Source organism: Salvelinus alpinus, chromosome 18, assembly GCF_045679555.1.
Source record: "Salvelinus alpinus chromosome 18, SLU_Salpinus.1, whole genome shotgun sequence".
Lineage (NCBI taxonomy): Eukaryota > Metazoa > Chordata > Actinopteri > Salmoniformes > Salmonidae > Salvelinus > Salvelinus alpinus.
The window spans coordinates 40,250,630-40,275,760 of record NC_092103.1 but is presented as its reverse complement, the minus strand read 5'-3'; the positions used below and the strand labels follow the sequence as shown (position 1 = coordinate 40,275,760).

General features: G+C 43.1%; 1 protein-coding gene across 2 annotated transcripts; it reads left to right on the top strand.

The window, feature by feature from the left end:
• The first annotated feature begins 670 nt into the window (after window positions 1–670).
• Window positions 671–16,791, top strand: LOC139544578 (CMRF35-like molecule 1). Of its 2 annotated transcripts, none has more exons than XM_071351878.1 (10): window positions 671–804; window positions 6,991–7,284; window positions 7,505–7,843; window positions 8,153–8,264; window positions 8,690–8,784; window positions 10,026–10,066; window positions 11,382–11,465; window positions 13,876–14,007; window positions 14,998–15,049; window positions 15,269–16,791. In XM_071351878.1, the coding sequence occupies exons 1-9, from the start codon at window positions 747–749 to the stop codon at window positions 15,037–15,039; spliced, it is 1,197 nt and encodes a 398-aa protein (XP_071207979.1). In that variant the 5' UTR covers window positions 671–746; the 3' UTR covers window positions 15,040–15,049; window positions 15,269–16,791. The 2 variants fall into 2 exon arrangements, with proteins under 2 accessions (XP_071207979.1, XP_071207978.1); XM_071351877.1 differs by having other exon boundaries at window positions 15,266–16,791.
• The last annotated feature ends 8,340 nt before the right edge of the window (window positions 16,792–25,131 follow it).

The following is a 25,131-nucleotide window of genomic DNA, read 5'->3' as shown; positions in this document are numbered from 1 at the left end:
TTACCAGACACGGTCTACTAGGTGCTTGCTACGTAAAGTCCCTAGGGCCGTTACCCAGTTAGGCAAGACTGCCTTTTCCTATTGTGCACCAGGCATGGAATAATCTGAAAAGTACACTTCAGCTAGACGTTCTAGTGCCCCTCAGTGAGTTTACAACTCTGGTGATAAACTCTATTCAGGAGGCATAGTGTAAATGTGGTCTGTTTTGCCTTAGTCCTTGATTTGAAGTTATATATCGTTATTGGCCAAGTAAGTGTATTATTTTTTGCAAGTTAATTATGTTTCATAATATTTGTCATCTGTATATGTTTGTAAATACAACCTCTGGATCCAGTCTTCACCAACCCATGAACTGTATAGTATATATTTATTAATTATATTATTTACACACTTGAACCTCTGACTTCATCTCAATTGTTGCTGCTCAACACCAACTAAATAGGCTGCCCGGTCATCCATTTTAATTAACACTATACATGATTTTATTTGATAGAAGATCGAAAAATGTGTTAATAAAATACAAATATCAATTGTAGTGCCTTAGAGCCTTATGTTCCAACTAGTTCATAGAATGTAATAGTTTCTATCTGCCACTGAGGGGGGCATATACACTCAAACAGAAGCAGGAAGAGAGATACAGACAGCTGTAGGTATTAGGAAGTTCAGTCATTCTCTTTGGTGCCTTGGTCCTTGACACACACATTGTGCATTGGTACCATATAACATACAGAGACACATATTTAGAAATGGTTTCTCATCTCTCCCTCTCCCTCCTCCTCTTCTTCATCTTCTCCAGACTCTCAGGTAAGGGTAACATGTTCTTTAGGAGGGAAATGACGTGGCAAGTGTCAGGGTGGTAGATACAGCTTGTCCCATGAATTAATCGGAAAATGTAGAAATTGCTGATAACTACAAAACAAACATTCTGGATAATATAGAGAACCTTCAACTATTTATCGATCAACACTTTGATATGCTCCAACAATATTCATACACATTGAAGTGAACAAGAGCACTACAATTAAATATTTTATTTAATTAGTACATTTGTATATCATATATCAAATAAAATAATGTATTGTGTTAATAAAGATGGAGGACCTGGCTGCCTATTTAGTTGGTGTTGAGCAGCAACAGTTGAGATGGAATTATCGGTTCAAATTGCACATTTAAAAAAATATATATTTTACAGTTTAGGTCAGGAATAATCAACTACATTCAGCTGCGAGTCGATTTCTTCTCAAGCGGATGGTCAGAGGTCTGAACATAATTACAAATATTTAATAGACTGCAAATTGACCGCAAGAAGCACAAACAGATGACTAAAACATAATCACTTTAAACCCTGTTTATCTTTATATTATGCTTGGTAGTTCAGTGGAAAAGATATCCAAAATAAAAATGTGCTGGTCTTTATACAGTATTTTATGTCAAACAATGAAAAAAATATGTATTTTCTTTGCTAAGAAAAATGTAGGAGACAAATAAAATCACCTGTGGGCCAAATTTGGGCCGCAGGCCACCAGTTAGGGAACCCCGCACTACAAAGAAGCTATGGTATGATAATGACACAATGAAAGCAGAATTACTTGATCTGAAGTGTAGAAGTAGCCTATGAAGAATAATATTGCCATATTTGAGTAAGAGGAAAGGTACCTTAATAGAAAAAATACTAAAGTAAAAGTGAAAGTCACCCAGTAAAATACTACTCAAGTAAAAGTCTAAAAGTATTCAGTTTTAAATGAATATATACTTAGGTATCAAAAGTAAATGTAACTGCTAAATTATACTTACGTTTCCAATTCCTTATATTAAGCAAATCAGATGGCACCATTTTCTTGTTCTTTTATTTATGGGTATCCAGGGACATGCTATCACTGATGCAGTAAAAAATAATTTAAAACATAGAATAATGAAGTAAGCTTTATGCAACATATTTTTTTTATGCAAACCCATTACAGCTCTTTGTATCTCCACACCAACACTCAGACATAATTTACAAACGAAGCGTGTATGTTTAGTGAGTCTGCTAGATCAGAGGCAGTAGGGATGACCACGGATGTTCTCTGTTTAGTGAGTCTGCTAGATCAGAGGCAGTAGGGATGACCACGGATGTTCTCTGTTTAGTGAGTCTGCTAGATCAGAGGCAGTAGGGATGACCACGGATGTTCTCTGTTTAGTGAGTCTGCTAGATCAGAGGCAGTAGGGATGACCACGGATGTTCTCTGTTTAGTGAGTCTGCTAGATCAGAGGCAGTAGGGATGACCACGGATGTTCTCTGTTTAGTGAGTCTGCTAGATCAGAGGCAGTAGGGATGACCACGGATGTTCTCTGTTTAGTGAGTCTGCTAGATCAGAGGCAGTAGGGATGACCACGGATGTTCTCTGTTTAGTGAGTCTGCTAGATCAGAGGCAGTAGGGATGACCACGGATGTTCTCTGTTTAGTGAGTCTGCTAGATCAGAGGGTGGTCGATAAGTTGTATGTTAACAACTAATTGTTCAAGCATTCGAAAGACTTCAATTTGGCTGAGAGTGAAACCTCATGCTGAAGTAGTCCCTGATACACATTGCACCGCACCACACATTACAATCCTATATTATTATTACTGTATTTTTTAACGCATGATGGTTTTCGTTTTTTACTAATGCAATACAGAACGTTGGACTATGTGGACTTTAAAATTAGGTTTAGATTTATGGGAAGGAGAAAATGGGTAAGGCTGACTTAAAAAAAAAAAATATTTTGAAGACTGAGATTGGGGTTTATTAGGACTTTAATGCTGTTAGACTGCGCTGTCCTTTTGGCCGATGTGAATCGTAAGGAATAGATTTGAAGATAAAAGAATATTGACAGCTCTGAGGGGCTACAGTAGGATAGGATGAAGAATTAATAGATGAGGAGGGTTAATAACCCAGTTCTCTACTGGAGTAGGACTATATGATCCTATAACAATTAGTGTCACTATCATTTTAGCACCAAGAAAACAATACATCTCAATCTCAAACATGCAGATATTATTGTTCAGATACACACCGGCAATTTGGGTTGGGTGTGTCAACGGGTTCTGTTAACTCTGCTAGCGAGCGGCTGGCTGGTTAACACTGGGTTAAACATGCATGTAATGGACAATAACAACTGATATTATATAGAAGGACCATTCTCTTTTTACATTATGTTCATTTTACGAACAATTGGGTCCAATTAATTGAACAGACTGGGCTGAAATGCATGTGCTGTGATTATCTTAATATGAACATGAATCTATAATTTTGTGCTGTTATTATTATGTTCTAATATTATTATTATTATTAGGCTATATATTATTTCATTATATTTTCTCTTTTTACCCCGCTCCCCTTTAAGAAGCACCCTCATAGACATGCAATAGACCTGTTGGGCTTTGAATGTGTGAGTGAAGGGTAGCAGTATTGAGTTAGGTTCTCATGGGACGGCCAACATTTCCCTCTGGGCTACGCTAAACGGCGGCCAACGGTTTGCTTCGGACAAAGGGTGTCATGGTTCAGGATGGTGTTCTAATGGTCTCAAGGACAACAGACCTCCCAGATGTGGGGGGATTTTATAGCGGGTGTAATATTGGAGGACTACACAGTTGCAGCTACAGTAATGCTTAACAGTGCAAATATTATGGTACAGTTATATGGACACTCAATCATCAGTATAATTTTTAATGGTACGTTTACAAACATGTATTATGGTAAGTATAACTGAAACTTGGGTATCATTATGGTAAGTGGGGAAGTAGTATTGCCAGTTACAATTGTAATGGTTTAGCAGATGATTAAAAAAATACAACACATTTGTACCTGGCTAAAAGAAAAAATATATAATATCTAATATTTACAGGAGACTCACTCTACAACAACTTGTGTGGAAAAAAGGACGGGGAGGAAGAAATATATTTCTGTCATGAAAAAAGAAACTCAAAAGGGGTGATGATATTAATTAATAATTATTTAGATCCGAATGTGCAAGTTGTCAAAACAGATCCTCAAGGAAGATGGATCCTTTTAAATATGCTATTGGACTATAAACAGATTTGGCTAATGAATCTATATGGTTGAAATAATGATGATCCACACAAATGACTGTATTATTATGGTGGGAGATTATAATACAGTGTAAAGTACCTCAATGGAACGTATTGGAAATCACACTACAAACTATTACCCTCATGCACTTCGGGAAATTACGAATATCATGGACACATTAGAACTAGTGGATTAAAAATCCTGACCTGGTGAGATATACATGGAGGAGGCTTCATCAAGCTATTCGTCTTGACTACTTTCCTCTCTCTGGTTCCAAACGTAAAACAGGTTCTGATAGGGGGCAGAATGACGTCAGACCATTAAATAATTGGCTTCCACATGACTCAGAAATTCAACTTGAGCAAGGAATTGGAAATGTAATCAAAGTTTACTGGATGACAAACTGTTTTTAAGCTCGACAAATGTATTTATTACTGACTTTTTCCTGCATAACATAGGTACAGCAGATCCCCCTTATTGTATGTTACACTTTCAAATGTGCCTCCAGAGGTCATGCAATTCAATACTCATCTTTAAATAAAATAAAATGTTGGTCAAAAGAGTTCATATTAAGAAAGGAAATTGAGGAAATAACAGTACAGATGGATAATAAGGGAAAAAATTAAAATAAATGGAGTAACTTATTCAGCAAGTAACAAAAGTAATATATTACAACAATAAAGCAAACTGGATGGAAAATGGGAAAAAAAGTTTAAAAAATCTTTTGAATCTTAAACATAGAAATGCTACCAATAATACTTTACAGAAACGTTTTACAAATGGAGTCATCTATGATTAATGAAATTGTATTTTGAAAGAGGAAGCAAAATACTTCAAGAATATGTCATCTTTTCAGTCTCATCCATTTCCACTAACTGAAGTTAACTGTAAGGATTTTTTCCCCTGGTGTCAAATTAACACTGGACAGAAAGACTCATGTCATGGCCAAATTGCAGAGGAGGAACTTCTTGGTGCAATGCAGCCTTTAGGCTAATGACACCTCCAGGGCTGGTTTGCATACCAGTTGAGATATATATCAACCTTTTTTCGATGTACTCAAAGTTCCATGATTAGTATGGACCAGGACCAAGGACCCAGGAGATCGGTATACAGATCCAGTCCACCTAATAAACTGGAGGCCTCTTACACTTCAGTGTTGTGATGCAAAAATCCTAGCTAAATGCATAGCGCAAAGAATTAAAAAGGTGTTATCCGATATTATTCATCCTGATTTGTAACGCCAGACGCTGGGAGTCGAGAAGCAGGTACAACACCGGAGAGGGGGAGCGGGAGTAGACGTGACATGATCAGACAGGTTTTTTTTACATGGAAGATACAATGGAGATAACATAGTAAAGTACTTGGAACAACAGAACACTATGAAAAACCTAGGATGCCAGGTCTGGTATTCATAGCAGAATTTAAAAAGGCTTTTGATAAAGTACGAATTTATTTATAAATTCCTGGGCTATTTTAATTTAGGACTATCTCTTATACAATGGGTTAGAGTTATGAAATGCAACTCCAGGTGTAAAATGTATAATTAATGGCTACTTTTTAGAAAGTATTCAACTGTAAAGAGGAGCAAAAGAAGGTTGTCCACTGTTGGTGTATCTATTTATTATGGCAATCGAAATGTTAGCTATTATTAAAATCAGATCCAACAATAAAATAGAGGAACTAGAAATCCAGGGCTTAAAAACAACGGTATAATTTTGCAATGATGAGTCAAGTTCTCTTAAATACGTAATTTGGATCCCTGCACAGCCTCACAGAGGATCTAGATAATTTTTTTAAACCTCTGGATTACAACCAAACTATGATAAATGTACCATTATTCATATCCCTAAATAAATAATTGAATGGTTGATTAATTCCTTATCATATCCCAGTTTACCTACTTACTTATGGCACTGCCTACGCCAAACGATATGTTTTTAAAATTATATGAGCAAAAAAATATTTCACTTTATTTGGAATGGCAAACAAGATTAAATTAAACGTGCTTATTTATATAATAAACATGAGTTCGGAGGGCTAAAATGATTAAATATTAAAGCATTCAACCTCTCACTAAAGCATCAGTCACACAAAAGTTATACTTAAAGCCGAACTTGTTATGAAGTAGATTAGTAAGAATGGCTCACCCATTGTTGAAAATTGACTTTTCCCCTTTATCCAGACTACAACCTCTCACTTTCAGTTAATTCAGGTAAGAATATCACCCTTTCTAAAACAAACCATACAACGCTGGTTGCAATTCCAGATTCATCCTCCAGAAAAGACAGAACAAATATTTGAACAAATATTATGGTTTAACTCAAATATACTAATTGATCGAGAAAAAATATACATTGTTTAAGGAATAAATTAATTATCTTTATTAATGAAATTATGAATAGGAATGGTGGAGTTATGTCACACATGCACCTAACAAAAATATACAACCAACTGATTACAGCATTACTGCAAAAATGGAAGAGGCAAGTGGAAGGGGGAGAAAATAGGGATCCTATTCCATGGAAGAAGGCTTATTCCCAAACTGAACTGATACACAAAACAACTCTTGATTCAAAACTTAAACTTTAAACTATTCTACAAAATTCTTGCCACCGCCTAGTGAATGTTATGTATATGGGGCATACAACCATCTTATATCTGCAGATTTTGCTGCAAAGAGACAGAATCATAAAATCACTTATTCTGGTATTGCCGCTATGAAGGTGGTTACTGGTCACAGGTTCAGGAGTGGCTGAAAAATCACAACATTTACCTGAAACTAACCCCACAGGTAGGACTGTTGGAAGATTTGGATGGGAGCTTGTCTTATCAATAACACTTCCTATATTAAATTCATTATAGTCCAGATGGAATGTGACTTTTCTGCTGAGAATTTGCTTGAATTCCAATCTAATTTGTTTTCTGTTGTTGTGTCGACAGGTGCTTATCGTGTGTCTGTGAAGACAGGAGGTTCCATCACCATCCCATGTCGCTATGATCTGAAATACAAACCACATGTGAAATACTTGTGTAAAGTAGGTCACTGGCGAATATGCTCCCCTGACCCTTTCAAGAGCACAGATAAGGCCTCAATCTCTGATGACATCAACAAGCAAACAATCACTGTGACCATGACTGATCTGGAGCCAGTGGACTCTGGAAGTTACGGGTGGTTTGTGATCAATGGTGGATCAGATGTCATGATAGAAAGATTCCAACTATCTGTCACTGCAGGTAAGATCCCTGCAACTCTTCCACATGATTACATGACTGGTGTTCTGGTTTCATTTACTGGTATCACAATTATTGTTCAAGATGACATGAGGGGTGTTGGTATATGTCTACTTTCTGTTCTCTATACATCATATCATCATTATGATATTTGTGGTCAATTGTTACAAAAAAACACTTGATCACTCAGGACCTTCTTTGGTGTCTGTACCTCTGTGTTCAGGTACTCAAGAACTCTATGTGGACCAACAGGAGGTGACTGGAGTTGAAGGAGGGAGGGTCATTGTAAAATGTTACTATAGTGACACTGGAAATAGGAAGTGGTGTAGGATTTGTGTTCGTGTCCAATGTGTGTGGGAGAATTCTGGGACTACAGAGGGAAAATCAGTGACCCTACATCAGACCACTGATGCCACCAGAGGAAACATCCTAACGGTGACTATGAGTGGACTGAAGATGGAGAACACTGGCTGGTACAGGTGTGGAGTGGGAGACCTTATGATGCCTGTTCACATCACTGTCAGACAACAAACCACCACACAAAGTACCACCACTATGACCAGTGAGTAGAGAGCAATCAGATACTGTATAATTAAGTATTAACCTGGTTTTATCCAGTCTTGCTGGCTGATCATCTAAAACAAATTGATAGTAACCTGATTTAAAGCTTTTGGGAATATTTAGTGGTCCTACCATTGGTTTGAACTCAGCAGTGCTAATACTAAGTTAAAATCCACATGTTGGGGTAAATTAAATAAGCTAGACAAGAAGGTCATACTGTAGCTTAGCAACAATATCTTGTTATAGTTCAGTCTACCCTGTGTCTCTCTGGTACACCAGTCATAATACGATTGTATTTTTTACCACACAGCAACTAAAGCTCCAACCACTGAACAATCATCTTTCTCTCCAACTGCTGAGCCTGTTCAAACTGACAACACAGTCCAAGGACCTGAGGGGGGCAAGGAGAAGGACTCCGTGAGGTAATTATCACTCATTCAGCTGTATTTCACACTTACTCTTCCAAATGGATGACAATAGAAATATGAAGAAAGGTAACATTTTCTGTTGTTCACACTAGAGTTTAGGGCACAGAAACACTCTCCTTAAACGTTTTCACACTGAGTATAAGCCAACACACTTCCTTAGACTGTGTTATAGAGACATTTACCATCATAGAGACAGAGATACTGTATTTACCACTTCCTTGTACCTCTGTGGTTGTAGAAGTAGCAGCATTCTATTCTTAGATGGTCACTTTCCACACATAAAATGTGAGAAGAGCTGAACAAATGTTTCCATTTTGTCATAGCAGCACAAAAAACATAATAAAAAATAATAAAAAATCTATTTATCTGTGATGTTTTATGTACTGTATTTTACAATAGACATGGTCTTCCACTATCAGTTCCATAGATCTAAAAATGCTACTGATTCCTCTGGGCATGTTGGTGGTGGTGATATCTGGTGTCCTAGTCACATGGAAGATGTGGAGAAAGCATAGTAAGTATTCATTCTATACCGACTAATGAAAAATTGATACGTTTGTTTTGGAGATTTTTTCATGAGACAATCAATATTTTCCTCGAAGACAACTGTATTAGCCAATGTTTTGTTTTTTATTTATTTTATTTATTTCACCTTTATTTAATCAGGTAGGCCAGTTGAGAACAAGTTCTCATTTACAAATCTGGCCAAAATTAAGCAAAGCAGTGCGACAAAACAACACAGAGTTACACATGGGATAAACAAACGTACAGGATGTGCAAGTAGAATTTCTGGTGTGCAAAAGAGCAGAAAAACAAAAATAAATATGGGAATGAGGTAGGTAGATGGTTGGATGGGCTATTTACAGATGGTCTGTGTACAGCTGCAGCGATTGGTAAGATGCTCTGGCAGCTGACGCTTAAAGTTAGTGAGGGAGATATAAGTTTCCAACTTCAGTGATTTTTGCAATTCGTTCCTGTCATTGGCAGCAGAGAACTGGAAGGAAAGGTGGCCAAATGAGGTGTTGGCCTTGGGGATGACCAGAAATATACCTGCTGGAGCGCGTGCTACGGTTGGGTGCTGCTATGGTGACCAGTGAGCTGAGATAAGGCGGGGCTTTACCTAGCAAAGACTTATAGATGACCTGGAGCCAGTGGGTTTGGCGACGAATATGTAGCGAGGACCAGCCATCGAGAGCATACAGGTTGCAGTGGTGGGTAGTATATGGGGCTTTGGTGACAAAACGGATGGCACTGTGATAGACTGCATCCAATTTGCTGAGTAGAGTGTTGGGGCTATTTTGTAAATGACATCGCCAAAGTCAAGGATCGGTAGGATAGTCAGTTTACGAGGTTATGTTTGGCAGCATGATTGAAGGAGGCTTTGTTGCGAAATAGGAAGGCAATTCTAGATTGAAGAGCAGTTGGAGGCCACGGAAGGAGTGTTGTATGGCGTTGAAGCTCTTTTGGAGGTTTGTTAGCACAGTGTCCAAAGAAGGGCCAGATGTATACAGAATGGTGTCGTCTGCGTAGAGGTGGATCAAAGAATCACCCGCAGCAAGAGTGACATCATTGATATATACAGAGAAAAGAGTCGGCCCTAGAATTTAACCTTGTGGCACCCCCATGTTATAACCAATGTATCTTGACATAAGAGGGGAGACTCAGAAAAATAAATATTCTATGATGAATGTATTCAGTAGATTTTCAGTATTTTTCAGAGGTCTCTAATACTGAATCTCTCTTTCTTTATTCCAGAGGACAATAAGGCCATGGACCAGACAACAAACACCTCAGGGGTAGGCTACACTCATGTTCCTCTCATTTGACTCAAGGCCTTGTGGGTAAGGCACTATCTGTGAAAAATGCAGGACATGGCAATGGACAGGACATGGACATCTAATGGACTTAAATCACACATTACCACTCCAGCTATTTCTGAACTATTCCAGTTGAAAAAGGATATTCCAAGTATAAAGTGCACATACTTAATGTTAAAAAAATATGTTCTGAGGAAAATAGTAGTTTGTAGACGCAAATGCAAAATTCAAGGTTTTGGCAGTCCTTCTGGGAAGAATATACAACCAACTGAGGATATAAGAGGACATCATTTGTTTAGTAATTCAGGTAATATATGATGGCATTCTTTTTTTTTTACCCCCTTCTTCTCCCCAATTCCATGGTACCCAATTGTTAGTAGTTAGTGTCTTGTCTCATCGCTGCTACTCCCGTACAGACTCGGGAGAGACGAAGGTCGAGAGCCATGCGTCCTCCGAAACACAACCCAACCAAGCCACACTGCTTCTTGACACAGCGCACATCCAACCCGGAAGCCAGCCGCACCAATATGTTTTGGAGGAAACTCCGTACACCTAGCGACCTGGTCATCTGTGCCCGGCCCGCCACAGGAGTCGCTAGTGCGCGATGAGACAAGGATATCCCTCCCGGCCAAACCCTCCCTAACCCGGACGACGCTAGGCCAATTGTGCCAGAGTCTCTGGGTCTCTGGTGGCACCGCTAGCACTGCGAAGCAGTGCCTTAGACCACTACGCCACCCGGGAGGCCCCTCTGATGGCATTCTTTCCTCTGGTCTAAAAAAATATCCCAGTGCTGTCTTTCAGATGGGACGTTAAACGGGTGTCCTGACTCTCTGTGGTCACTAAAGATCCTATGAAACTTATTTTAGGAGTAGAGGTGTTTACCCCGGTGTCCTGGCTAAATTCCCAATCTGGTCCCCATAACATCATGGTCAACTAGTCATCCCCAGCTTACAATTGGCTCATTCATCCCTCTTCTCCCCTGTAACTATTCCCCAGGTTGTTGCTGTAAATGGGAATGTGTTCTCAGTCAACTTACCTGGTAAAATAAGGGTTACAAAATAAAAGACCTGACTGACACTGTGCTGTTCCTATTTGACCTGACTGATACTGTGCTGTTCCTATTTGACCTGACTGACACTGTGCTGTTTGAGAGGAAGAAAGCTCATATCTCAATGTTGTTAAAACAAATACATGCCTTATATTGTGGATTATGTAAATGTACAAACGTATCTCATACATGTAGACTGATAAGTTTTTATCATCAACCCCCTTTGTTTTTACCATCAACCGTCAGGACCCATTTTCTGTCAATGGTGATGATGTGATGTACAGCACTGTTGTCACAAAGAGGAGGAACCAGCTAAATGTACAGACCAAGGTAAGGCTGCTATTCTGATCACTATGATGTTAATAGATGAAGTTGTATCTGTGTTGTACTGTCGGCTATGTGGCAGACTGGTGGGGTTATAGATGAAGTCACATACACTACATGGCCATAAGTATGTGGACACCCCTTCAAATTAGTGGATTTGGCTATTTCAGGTGTATAAAATCGAGCACAGTCTTGCAATCTCCATAGACAAAGATTAGCAGTACAATGACCCGTACTGAAGAGCTCAGTGACTTTCAACGTGGCACCGTCATAGGATGCCACCTTTCCAACAAGTCAGTTCGTCAAATTTCTGCCCTGCTAGAGCTGCCCCGGCTAACTACAAGTGCTATTATTGTGAAGTGGAAACGTCTAGGAGCAACATCGGCTCAGACGCAAAGTGGCAGTCCACACAAGCTCACAGAACGAGTTCAAATCAAATCAAATCACATAATATTTTATTGGTTGCGTACACGTATTTAGCAGATGTTATTACGGGTGTCGCGTAATGCTTGTGTTTCTAGCTCCAGCAGTGCAGTAATATCTAACAATTCACAACAGTACACACAGATCTAAAAGTAAAACAATGGAATTAAGAAATATAGAAATATTAGGACGAGCAATGTCAGAGTTCTGAGAATAAATATATTTGATGGGATGTATAGACATTAAAGACCTTATGGACAATATCTGGATATAATATTTAGTATATCTGTAGAATACGTGGGATAGAATAGTATATATACAGCAATAGTTGAACAGGATGGCATTGACTAGAACACAGTATATCTATATATATGAAATTTGTAAAACAGTATGTAAACATTACTAATGTGGCCAGTGTTCCATTATTAAAGAGACCAGTGATTCCATGTCTATGTACATAGGGCAGCAGCCTCTAAGGTGCAGGGTTGAGTAACCGGGTGGCAGCCGGCTAGTGACAGTGACTATGTTCAGGGCAGGGTACTGGGTGGACCTCGACTAGTGATGGCTATTTAACAGTCTGATGGCCTTGAGATATAAGCTGTTTTTCAGTCTCTTGGTCCCAGCTTTGATGCACGTGTACTGACCTCACCTTCTGGATGATATCTGGTGAACAGGCTGTGGCTCGGGTGGTTGATGTCTTTGATGATCTTTTTGGCCTTCCTGTGACATCGGGTGCTGTAGGTGTCCTGGAGGGCCGGCAGTGTGCCCCCGGTGATGTGTTGGGCAGGCCCCACCACCCTCTGGAGAGCCCTGTGGTTGCGGGCTGTGTAGTTGCTGTACCAGGCGGTGATACAGCCCGACAGGATGCTCTCCATTGTGCATCTGTAAAAGTGTGTGAGGGTCTTAGGGGCCAAGCTGAATTTCTTCCAGCTCCTGAGGTTGAAGAGGCACTGTTGTGCCTTATTCACTACACTGTCTGTGTGGGTAGAACATTTCAGATTGTCAGTGATGTGTACGCCGAGGAACTTGAAGCTTTTCACCTTCTCTACTGGGGCTCCGTCAATGTGGATGGGGGCGTGCTCCCTCTGCTGTCTCCTGAAGTCCACGATCAGCTCCTTCATTTTGTCAATGTTGAGGGAGAGGCTATCTACCTATTATCCGCCAGAGCCTTCACCTCCTCCCTGTAGGCTGTCTCGTCATTGTTGGTAATCAGGCCTACTACCGTTGTGTCATCTGCAAACTTGATGATTGAGTTGGAGGCGTGCATGGCCAAACATTCATGGCTGAACAGGTTGTACAGGAGGGGGCTGAGCACACACGCTGGGGGGGGGGGACCTGTGTTGAGAATCAGCGTAGTGGAGGTGTTGTTTCCTACCTTCACCACCTGGGGGCGGCCCGTCAGGAAGTCTAGGACCCAGTTGCACAGGGCTGGGTTCAGACCACAATCTTAATGATGAGCTTGGAGGGTACTATGGTATTGAAGGCTGAGCTGTAGTGAATGAACAGCATTCTTACCTTGGTATTCCTGTTGTCCAGATGGGTTAGGGCTGTGTGCAGTGCTACGGCGATTGCATCATCTGTGGATCTATTGGGGCGGTATGCAAATTGAAGTGGGTCTAGGGTGTCAGGTAAGGTGGAGGTGATATGATCCTTGATTATCCTCTCAGAGCATTTCATTATGACAGCAGTGAATGCTGCCGGGCAGTAGTCATTTAGTTCAGTTACCTTTGCTTTATTGGGTACAGGAACAATGGTAGATATCTTGAAGCATTTGGGGACAGCAGACAGTGATAAGGAGAGATTGAATACGTACGTACACAATCCAGCCAGCTGGTCTGCGCATACTCTGAGGACACGGCTAGGGATGCCATCTGGGCCTTGTGAGCCTTGTGAGCCTTAATGTACCTATTCCCACCTGTTTCCAAGCTGTAGCCTGCGTTCCATCGTCACAAATTGTCCCTCTTCACCTCTCTACCTCTCTCCTCTCTTCTAGGCAGAACCAGATGATAATGTGGTCTACAGCTCTCTCGCCCTACAGCTGGACCCATTTCCTGCCAATGGTGATGATGTGACGTACAGCACTGTTGTCCCCAAGAGGAGGAACCAGCTAAATGTACAGACCAAGGTAAGGCTGCTATTCTGATCACTATGATGTTAATAGATGAAGTTGTATCTGTGTTGTACTGTCAGCTAAGTCACATATCAGAATCAGGTTTATTGTCCTACAAGAGGAACATCAGGAAACAAACAACAGTCAGACATAAATAGCACCACCCACCTGGCCATAGGAGGAAGATACATGGAACTGTTTATAATTGTGATAGTCCCTGGGATGAAACTCCTCCTGAAGCCTGCAGTGAGACATTTAATAGTCTGAAATCTCTGACCTGATGGGAGAAGATCAAAGCAGTGGTGTAGGTGAGGGTCTGGACTGGAGATCATGTGGTGGGCTTTACTCTGGATAGCTCCTTCATTAAGAAGGAACCGTTTTGGAGTGTAGAGTCCAATCAGTTTAGATGCCGTGTCGTGGATCCTTAATAGTTTATTGTGGTGTGAGACTGTGTGCAATTTTTGGTAGCAGATACATTGTAGACGTTGCTGGGACTTCTGTGTTATTTCAGTGGTGTGTTGATCAAAAGTGAGCTTGTGGTCGACTGTAATTCAGATGAATTTAAATGAAGGAACCATTTCAACAACCTCCCTCTGATGAGGACAGGGACGTCACAGGTGGGGTTTTTGGGAAAGTCCATGGTTATTTATTTTGTTTTGGAGAAGTTGAGATCCAGGTAGTTATTGCAGCATCATTCACTGAATTGGGTAATGGATGATTGATATTGCTGGAAGGAGGGGGGGGGGGGGGGGGGTCATTCAGGAGGAACAGGATGGTTTCATCAGGGTTTTGTGGTCTGTGCTTTGTCAGTCATTGGTGTATAAGTTGTAGACACTGAAAATGTGTTATGCTGTAAACATTTCTGAGTTTTAATGTTTATGTATCTCTTCCTTGTGTCAGCATATTCTGCAACAAATGGTTGAAGTGTTTCCAAGCAGTCGCCTACATTCCATCATTACAAATTGTCCCTCTTCTCCTCTCTACCTGTGTGTGTCACTCCTCTAGGCAGAAGCAGATGATATTGTGGTCTACAGCTCACTAGCATAACAGCACACAGGTCAGTGTTGACTTCTCTCTCATGTACCTACACAGATGATGCTAATCTCTTAACAAAGAAACAAACAGACAAGACCATACATTACTACTGTAAGTGTACAATACATCACTCTTTAGTCTGTCACTTTTTTTTATCTTCATCATACAGAGACGCTGACTACATTATCATTATTTCTACAACATGCCTTTATTGTGCACCAATCTACTTTCTTTCCAGCAGAGGGCAGCAACACAGCAGTGACTGACAGTGAAGATCTTGGTCCTAAAGAGCCCTCATCCTGGAAGGACAGCCCACACCCCCTCCTGTGTCACAACATGAGTCATGAATATCTATCTGCCTCCATTATGCTTCTGCCCACACTTCTTAACCCATCTGTCTCCTTGTTGTGTCCATAAACTACTGAAGACAGTCTGCTGTGCTTGGTTTGATTATCACCACATACACTACATATACACTAGTATGTGGACACCCCTTCAAATTTCTGGATTTGGCTATTTCAGCCACACCCGTTACTGACAGGTGTATAACATTGAGCACACAGCCATGCAATCTCATTACACAAACACTGGCAGTAGAAAGGCCTGACTGATGAGCTCAGTGACTTTCAACGTGGCACCGTCATAGGATGCCACCTTTCCAACAAGTCAGTTCGTCAAATGTCTGCCCTGCTAGATCTGCCCCGGTCAACTGTAAGTGCTGTTATTGTGAAATAGAAACGTCTAGGAGCAACAACGGCTCAGATGCGAAGTGGTAGGCCACACAAGCTCACAGAACTGGACAGCTGAGTGCTGAAGCGCGTAGCACGACAAATGATCTGTTCTTGGTTGAAACACTCACTACCGAGTTCCAAACTGCCTCTGGAAGCAACGTCAGCACAAGATCTGTTAGTAAGGAGCTTCATGAAATGGGTTTCCTTGGCCAAGCAGCCGCACACAAGCTTAAGATCACCATGCGCAATGCCAAGCGCCGGCTCGAGTGGTGTAAAGCTCGCCGCTATTGGACCCTGGAGCAGTGGAAACGTGTTCTCTTGAGTGACGAATCACGCTTCACCATCTGGCTAGTCCGACGGACGAATCTGGGTTTGGCGGTTGCCAGGAGAACGCTACCTGCCCCAATGCAAAGGGCCAACTGTAAAGTTTGGTGGAGGAGGAATAATGGTCTGGGGCTTTTAAATGGTTCGGGCTACGCTACAGCATACAATAATAACATTGTAGATGATTCTGTGCTTCCAACTTTCTGGCAACAGTTTGGGGAAGGTTCTTTCCTGTTTCAGCTTGACTGGCATGCACAGATCATGACCTCAACCCCATCAAACACCTTTGGGATGAATTGGAATGCCGATTGCGAGCCAGGCCTAATCGCCCAACATCAGTGCCTGACCTCACTAATGGTTTTGTGGCTGAATGGAAGCAAGTTCCGGCAGCAATGTTTCAACATCTAGTGAAAGCATTCCCAGAAGATTGGAGTCTGTTTATAGCAGAAAATGGGGTACAAACTCAATATTAATGCTCATTATTTTGGAATGGGATGTTTCAACATGCTGGGGTCCACATACTTTAGGTCATGTAGTGCATCTGTTACATTAGTTATGTCCCTCCCACCTACTCCACTGCCCTTTTCCATTGTCACTTTTTCCCCACATCACTATGTTATCGATCTCATGTATCTAGTGAAATGTAACTGATCATGATCAAATGTGTATATTACATGTACAAGCTGTGTAACAAAATAAAAAGCTTATGCTGAATGCAAAATTGATTGAAATTTGTATTAGTATTTACAAAGTGGTTAAAACTAGTCCACAGAATGTAGTAGTTGCTATGTGCCACTGAGGGGGGCATATACACTCAAACAGAAGCAGGAAGAGAGTTGAAGATAACTATGTCTGTATACATCAGGAAGAACTGTAGGGTTGTTCTCTTTGGTGCCTTGATCCTTGTCACACACATTTATGCAGTGATATGACATACACAGACCTATACAAAAACACCCACCCACACAAGGCTCCTCATATCTCAGTCTGGTCTCATGGAATAGAAGTCATGTATCAGAGTAAAGGTAAATCCGGTACACCCAAATTAGACGTTTGATATTGTTACATAAGGTTGGTCTGGGTGGATGGGTGGGCGTATAATTCAAACGTCTAGCAACCCCAAGATTTTGTGTTTGAATCTCATCCTGGACAAATGTAGCATTTGAGCTAATTAGCCATTTTGTAAGTACTTAGCATCTTAGCTAGCCTAACCTTAGCCCTTTAACCTAACCCTAACCTTAACCATAACCTAACCTTAAACCCTAACCTCTAGACTAGCTAAATTTAAAGTTAACGAAATGTGCACTGTCCCTGTAAAAATTAAAATGAACTCAAACTCAAACGTTAGCCAACTAGCTAACATTAGCCACAACAAATTGCAATTCCTAACATATCATATGGAATGGATGATGGACATCCACAAATTAATACATACCATACCATACGAAACATAACATACTAAATGGAGTGTCTTGTATTTACTTACAGAATCATAGGAAATCATAGGAAATGCTGACAAGGTTGCATCTCTCCCTCATCTTCTCCAGACTCAGGTAAGGGCACCATGTTTCTATGATGGAACTCAGTCATGGTTCAGTTCATTGTGTTTGAAGTCAGGGTCTGGGTATATGCTGAAACTCTGAACACAGGATTATTGTCTGTTTGTTGTCATGTGTGTCCTTTTATTTATTTTTTGTATCTATATTTTGAGCGAGGACTTGCCATTGGCTTTCTGGTTTTCAATCACATTTGTCCTGTAAAAATTAAAAGTACCCTTTAGTCAATAGGGGGAAAATAACTACTTTGTTTTGTTTCTGAAAGTAAACATTTTCTACAATATTCAAATAGTGTTTTTTATTAACAGTGCCGGTACAATGTGATTTCTCTGTATTGTGTATTTTCTTAAATCCCAGTCAGCAATGTGGGTGTTTGATCTGTCTGCAGGTACTGGTGGTCTAACTCTGTGTCTAAACAGACAGGCGGCTATCCCACGATAGTGATAAAGTGGGTCGAGAGTTTCAAGTTCCTTGGTGTCCACATCACCAACAAACTATCATGGTCCTTACACACCAAGACAGTCGTGAAGAGGGCACAAAAGCACATTTTCCCTCTCAGGAAACTGAAAAGATTTGGCATAGGTCCCCAGATTCTCAAAAAGTTCTACAGCTGCACCAAGAACATCCTGACCGGTTGCTTCACTGCCTGGGAAGGCAACTGGTCGGCATCCGAACGTAAGGCGCTACAGTAGTGCGTACGGCCCAGTACATCACTGACAAAGGAGATGATTGTGGGCAACAGGAAAAGGAGGATCGATCACCCCCCTCATTCTCATCGACGAGGCTGTAGTGGAGCAGGTTGAGAGCTTCAAGTTCCTTGGCGTCCACATCACCAACAGACTAACATGGTCCAAGCACACCAAGACAGTCGTGAAGAGGGCACGACAAAACCTATTCCCCCACAGGAGACTGAAAAGATTTGTCATGGGTCATCAGATTCTGAAAAGGATTTACAGCTGCACCATCGAGAGCATCCTGACAGGTTGCATCACTGCCTGGTATGGCAACTGCTCGGCCTCCGACCTACAGAGGGCAGTGAGTACGGCCCAGTACATCACCGCGGCCAAGCTTCCTGCCATCCAGGACCTATATATCAGGCGGTGTCAGAGGAAGGCCCTAAAAATTGTCAAAGACTCCAGCCACCCTAGTCATAGACTGTTCTTTCTGCTACCTCACCGCAAGCGGTACCTACGCTGCTGTTACTCTCTGTTATTATCTATGCATAGTCCCTTTTATAACTTTACCTACATGTACATCTTACCTCAATTATCTTGACACCGGTGCCCCCGCACATTGACATTAACTCTGTACAGGTACCCCCTGTATATAGCCCCACTATTGTTATTTACTGCTGCTCTTTAATTATTTGTTATTCTTATCTCTTACTTTTTTGGGGTGTATTTTCTTAAAATTGCATTGTTGGTTAAGGGCTTGGTAGTAAGCATTTCACTGTAAGGTCTACATCTGTTGTAAATATCTTGTACCAGTTCAGTCTACCCTGTGTCTCTCTGGTTCACCAGACATAATACCAGTGTTGTTTTTACCTCACAGCAACTAAAGCTCCAACCACTGAACAATCGTCTTTCTCTCCAACTGTTGAGCCTGTTCAGACTGACAACACAGTCCAAGGACCTGAGCCTGTTCAGACTGACAACACAGTCCAAGGACCTGAGGGGGCAAGGAGAAGGACTCCATGAGGTAATTATCACTCATACAGCTGTATTTTATACTTACTCTTCCAAATGGATGACAATAGGAAGAAAGATAACATTTTCAGTTTTTCACACTAAGGTTTAGGGCACAAAAACACCCTCCTTAAACATTTTCACACAGAGTATAGGCCAAGACAGTGTTGTCATAGAGACATTCACCATCACAGAGACAGAGACAGTTACCACTTCCTCCCACCTCTGTGGTTTGTAGAAGTAGCAGCCTTCCATTCTTGGATGGCCAAGTTTCACACATAAAAGGTGTGAAGAGCTGAAAAAATATTTCCCTTTAGTCATAGCAGAACAAAAATGATCACAATAAACATAATCTTTCAACATCAGTTCCATAGATCTAACAGTCCTAATGATTCCTATGGGCATGTTGGTGGTGGTGATATCTGGTGTCCCAGTCACATGAAGCAGTGGACGCATCAATTCAGTTCCTCAAGTGTAGACCTAATGACAATCACAGATTGTCATTACAATACACGTAAGTGTTTTGTAACCGATGTCTCTTTCCATGCATCAAATTGCAGGTGCGCAGTGCACTGTTTTGATGCTGGATTTTTTTTGTGTATTGGGGAATTTTTGTGGGTATCCTGCAGGATTACCTTTTTGAAGTGATTATTTCACAATCAGATGAAAACATCATGACTGGTTGTATTTCTGCCACATTAAAAGGTAACGCATGTTAAAAGTGACACGACAAATCTTTACTAGTTCTAAGCTACAAGACCCACAGAGATCATATATGAAAATAATAGGGACTGTGTATGTAATTCTATGATTACACATAGGCTTACATTTTTTTATAATTTGTAGAGTAGCTCTATTTGTCCTGTGGGATACAGCAGGTCAGTCACCAGGGGAAGACTTGTCGAGGCCTGGTGACAGACGGAGTATACATCACGAGGCGTTGGCTCCATCTGCTGGACGTGCCAGGTCTCGACGGGCTCTTCGGCCAGGACTAATTGGTGCTGAACTATTATTTTAATAGTGAAACTGAGCTAATCCTACTCTGTCCGTGTCTGATCTGTGTAAACGTTTTGACCAAACCCCCAGGTCTGCCACAAGTGGTGGAGAATGCGGGCATTCTGATAACGTGGTCAGATCAGGGTTGACGTTTACGCAGCATAGCTCAGTTCATCCGGGCCCAACAAGCCCAACAGGTGGTTCAGGAACGAACGCTGGAGGAACAGCGGCTACAAAACGTCCGCCTCATTGAGAAAATCAGGAAGCTACAAGGAGGAGCGTCTACTGAAACACATCCAAACCAGTTTTTAATCAAGCTAACAGAAGATGACGACATCGAAACCTACCTCTGTACGTTTGAACGGACAGCACTACGGGAAGGATGGCCAAGACAGAAGTGGGCCAGTCTGCTGGCCCCGTTCCTCTCTGGGAATGCTCGAAAGGCGTATTGGGACCTGAACGATGAACAGGCGGCTAACTACGACGTACTCAAATGGGAGATACTCAGCCGCTACGTTTACAGCCTGGCCAATCGGGCTCAACTCTTCCACAACTGGAGGTTCGTAGCCGACGCATACCCCTGAGCCCAGATGAGCAACCTACTGCGCGTCACCAGGGGATGGCTCCTAACTGACGTATCCACCCTCTCCATCCTAGACAAAGTGGTCCTGGATCGCTTCCTACAGGCACTACCCCAGGACATGAAGAGGGCAGCGAGTCTATGCGCGCCTTGGAGGGCCTCCTGGAAGCAGTGGAGACGCATCAGAACACTCAGGCCCTGCTGAGTGGGAGCCGGGCCGAGACAGCGACCCGTTCGAGGAGTCGGAAGGACAGCCCCACTGCTGTGTACCCCAAACCGACAGTCGGCAGGGCCAAAGGACAGCAAACCCCTGGAGAGACGGCTGGAGTAGGGCCGACCCGCCACCGACGACTCCAAGTGGATGGAGACCAAAGGAGGTGTTTTGAGTGTGGCGCCCGGGGGCACATTGCCTGGAATTGCCTGGCTCGAGAGGAGTCGATGCCATCAGCAAGCCCCGGAGGCGAGATGGGTCACGCTGTGAACTACGTCACCTTCTGTTGGGCACACAACGAATAAACTGCACCCATGGTCCCGGTGAAGGTTGACGGACGAACACGACACGGAAGCTCTATTAGACTCCAGAAGTATGGTCACCATACTACACGAGCCTGCTGAACCAGGAGACCGAACATGGTAGGGAGATGTCCATTTCCTGTGTTCACAGGGACACAAAGAGGTATCCAACCGTATGGGCCAACATCGTGACACCACAAGGGAGCTGCCAGATGATGGTGGGTGCAGTACCAGAGTTGCCGGTACCTCTCCTAGTGGGACGAGATTGTCCGCTGTTCGCGGTCCTGTGGGGGCACGAGCAGAGGAAGAAGGTACGAGCTGGCAGAAGATGAGAGTGAGGACGACCCATTGCCTGTGCTGCCCAGAAGCAGACGGTTGACCAACCTGTATCTATGGGTCCGGAGTCGGAGTCGGAGGGGGTGCCGGAACCGCGGGAGGAAGAACCCAGCCTCCCCCTCCTTGATTTCGCGGGGCCCATCGAGACAGCCGCTGGGGGCAAACTGAGGGGACAATTCGGGATGGCCCAGTGGGAGGATCACAACTTGAAAGCCGCCAAGTGATAGCGGTGGATGGACAGCTACTTCCAGGGGTGAGTGATTGGCGATACCCCCATTTCCAAATCAAGAATAACCTTTTGTATCTGGTGTTGCGCCAACAGGGGGAACTTCGAGAGGTATTGTTGCTGTCCCGACGGTATGTGGGAACCGTTCTTCAGCTGGCCCACACCCACCTGTTGGGGGTGCACCTGGGAATGGAGAAGACCCGGGAACGGATCGCCGCCCGGTTCCACTGGCCCGGGATGAGGAGGGCCGTGTAAAACTACTGTCGCAGCTGCCCGGAGTGCCAAATGACTGCCCCAAAGGCCCACTTCCGAAACCCACTGGTCCCTCTACCGATCATCGGGGTGCCCTTTGAACGCATCGCCATGGACATAGTGGGACCCCTAGTAAAAACAGCATGAGGACACCAGTACATCCTGGTAATAGTAGACTATGCCACCCGGTATCCCGAGGCCATTCCCCTACGGGCGGCGGTATCCAAGGGAATTGCCCGGGAGCTGTTCCACCTCTTTAGCCATGTGGGCATCCCGAACGAGATCCTTACAGACCAAGGTACTGAGTTTATGTCCCGCCTAATGAAGAGTTCAAATCAAATAAAATACAATTTTATTTGTCACATACACATGGTTAGCAGATGTTAATGCGAGTGTAGCGAAATGCTTGTGCTTCTAGTTCCGACAATGCAGTAATAACCAACAAGTAATCTAACCTAACAATTCCACAACTACTACCTTATACACACAAGTGTAAAGGGATAAATAATATGTACATAAAGATATATGAATGAGTGATGGTACAGAACGGCATAGGCAAGATGCAGTAGATGGTATAGAGTACAGTATATACATATGAGATGAGTAATGTAGGGTATGTAAACATAAAGTGGCATAGTTTAAAGTGGCTAGTGATACATGTATTACATAAAGATGGCAAGATGCAGTAGATGATATAGAGTACAGTATATACATATACATATGAGATGAGTAATGTAGGGTATGTAAACATTATATTAAGTGGCATTGTTTAAAGTGGCTAGTGGTACATTTTTACATAATTTCCATCAATTCCCATTATTAAAGTGGCTGGAGTTGAGTCAGTATGTTGGCAGCGGCCGCTAAATGTTAGTGGTGGCTGTTTAACAGTCTGATGGCCTTGAGATAGAAGCTGTTTTTCAGTCTCTCGGTCCCTGCTTTGATGCACCTGTACTGACCTCGCCTTCTGGATGATAGCGGGGTGAACAGGCAGTGGCTTGGGTGGTTGTTGTCCTTGATGATCTTTATGGCCTTCCTGTGACATCGGGTGGTGTAGGTGTCCTGGAGGGCAGGTAGTTTGCCCCCGGTGATGCGTTCTGCAGACCTCACTACCCTCTGGAGAGCCTTACGGTTGTGGGCGGAGCAGTTGCCGTACCAGGCGGTGATACAGCCCGACAGGATGCTCTCGATTAAGCATCTGTAGAAGTTTGTGAGTGCTTTTGGCTTTTGGCTGCTGCGCCTTCTTCACAACGCTGTCTGTGTGGGTGGACCAATTCAGTTTGTCCGTGATGTGTACACCGAGGAACTTAAAACTTTCCACCTTCTCCACTACTGACCTGTCGATGTGGATAGGGGGGTGCTCCCTCTGCTGTTTCCTGAAGTCCACAATCATCTCCTTTGTTTTGTTGACGTTCAGTGTGAGGTTATTTTCCTGACACCACACTCCGAGGGCCCTCACCTCCTCCCTCTAGGCCGTCTCGTCGTTGTTGGTAATCAAGCCTACCACTGTAGTGTCATCCGCAAACTTGATGATTGAGTTGGAGGCGTGCATGGCCACGCAGTCGTGGGTGAACAGGGAGTACAGGAGAGGGCTCAGAACGCACCCTTGTGGGGCCCCAGTGTTGAGGATCAGCGGGGTGGAGATGTTGTTACCTACCCTCACCACCTGGGGGCGGCCCGTCAGGAAGTCCAGGACCCAGTTGCACAGGGCGGGGTCGAGACCCAGGGTCTCGAGCTTGATGACGAGTTTGGAGGGTACTATGGTGTTAAATGCTGAGCTGTAGTCGATGAACAGCATTCTCACATAGGTATTCCTCTTGTCCAGATGGGTTAGGGCAGTGTGCAGTGTGGTTGCGATTGCGTCGTCTGTGGACCTATTGGGTCGGTAAGCAAATTGGAGTGGGTCTAGGGTGTCCGGTAGGGTGGAGGTGATATGGTCCTTGACTAGTCTCTCAAAGCACTTCATGATGACGGAAGTGAGTGCTACGGGGCGGTAGTCGTTTAGCTCAGTTACCTTAGCTTTCTTGGGAACAGGAACAATGGTGGCCCTCTTGAAGCATGTGGGAACAGCAGACTGGGATAAGGATTGATTGAATATGTCCGTAAACACACCAGCCAGCTGGTCTGCGCATGCTCTGAGGATGCGGCTGGGAATGCCGTCTGGGCCTGCAGCCTTGCGAGGGTTAACACGTTTAAATGTTTTACTCACCTCGGCTGCAGTGAAGGAGAGCCCGCAGGTTTTGGTAGCGGGCCGTGTCAGTGGCACTGTATTGTCCTCAAAGCGAGCAAAAAAGTTATTTAGCCTGTTTGGGAGCAAGACATCCTGGTCCGCGACGGGGCTGGTTTTCTTTTTGTAATCCGTGATTGACTGTAGACCCTGCCACATACCTCTTGTGTCTGAGCTGTTGAATTGCGACTCTATTTTGTCTCTGTACTGGGACTTAGCTTGTTTGATTGCCTTGCGGAGAGAATAGCTACACTGTTTGTATTCGGTCATGTTTCCGGTCACCTTGCCCTGGTTAAAAGTAGTGGTTCGCGCTTTCAGTTTCACGCGAATGCTGCCGTCAATCCACGGTTTCTGGTTTGGGAATGTTTTAATCGTTGCTGTGGGTACGACATCGTCAATGCACTTTCTAATGAACTCGCTCACCGAATCAGCATATTCGTCAATGTTGTTGTTGGATGCAATGCGGAACATATTCCAATCCGCGTGATCAAAGCAGTCTTGAAGCAGTCTTGAGTTGTGTGCTCTCCTGCAGATCAAACAGATCCGGACCTCCGTCTTTCACCCGCAGACGGATGGGCTCGTCAAGCGCTTCAATAAAATGCTCAAACAAATGCTGTGGAAGGTCATCGAGCAGGACGGGAAGAACTGGGACCAGCTAAAACCCCATCTAATGTTCTCAAT

Excerpts from the sequence above, each read along its gene's own strand:
- LOC139544578 (XM_071351878.1), top strand. The coding sequence starts at position 747 with ATGGTTTCTCATCTCTCCCTCTCCCTCCTCCTCTTCTTCATCTTCTCC. Across the intron at positions 805-6,990 it reads CATCTTCTCCAGACTCTCAG|GTGCTTATCGTGTGTCTGTG; the intron begins GTAAGGGTAACA and ends TTGTGTCGACAG. Across the intron at positions 14,008-14,997 it reads AGCTAAATGTACAGACCAAG|GCAGAAGCAGATGATATTGT; the intron begins GTAAGGCTGCTA and ends TCACTCCTCTAG.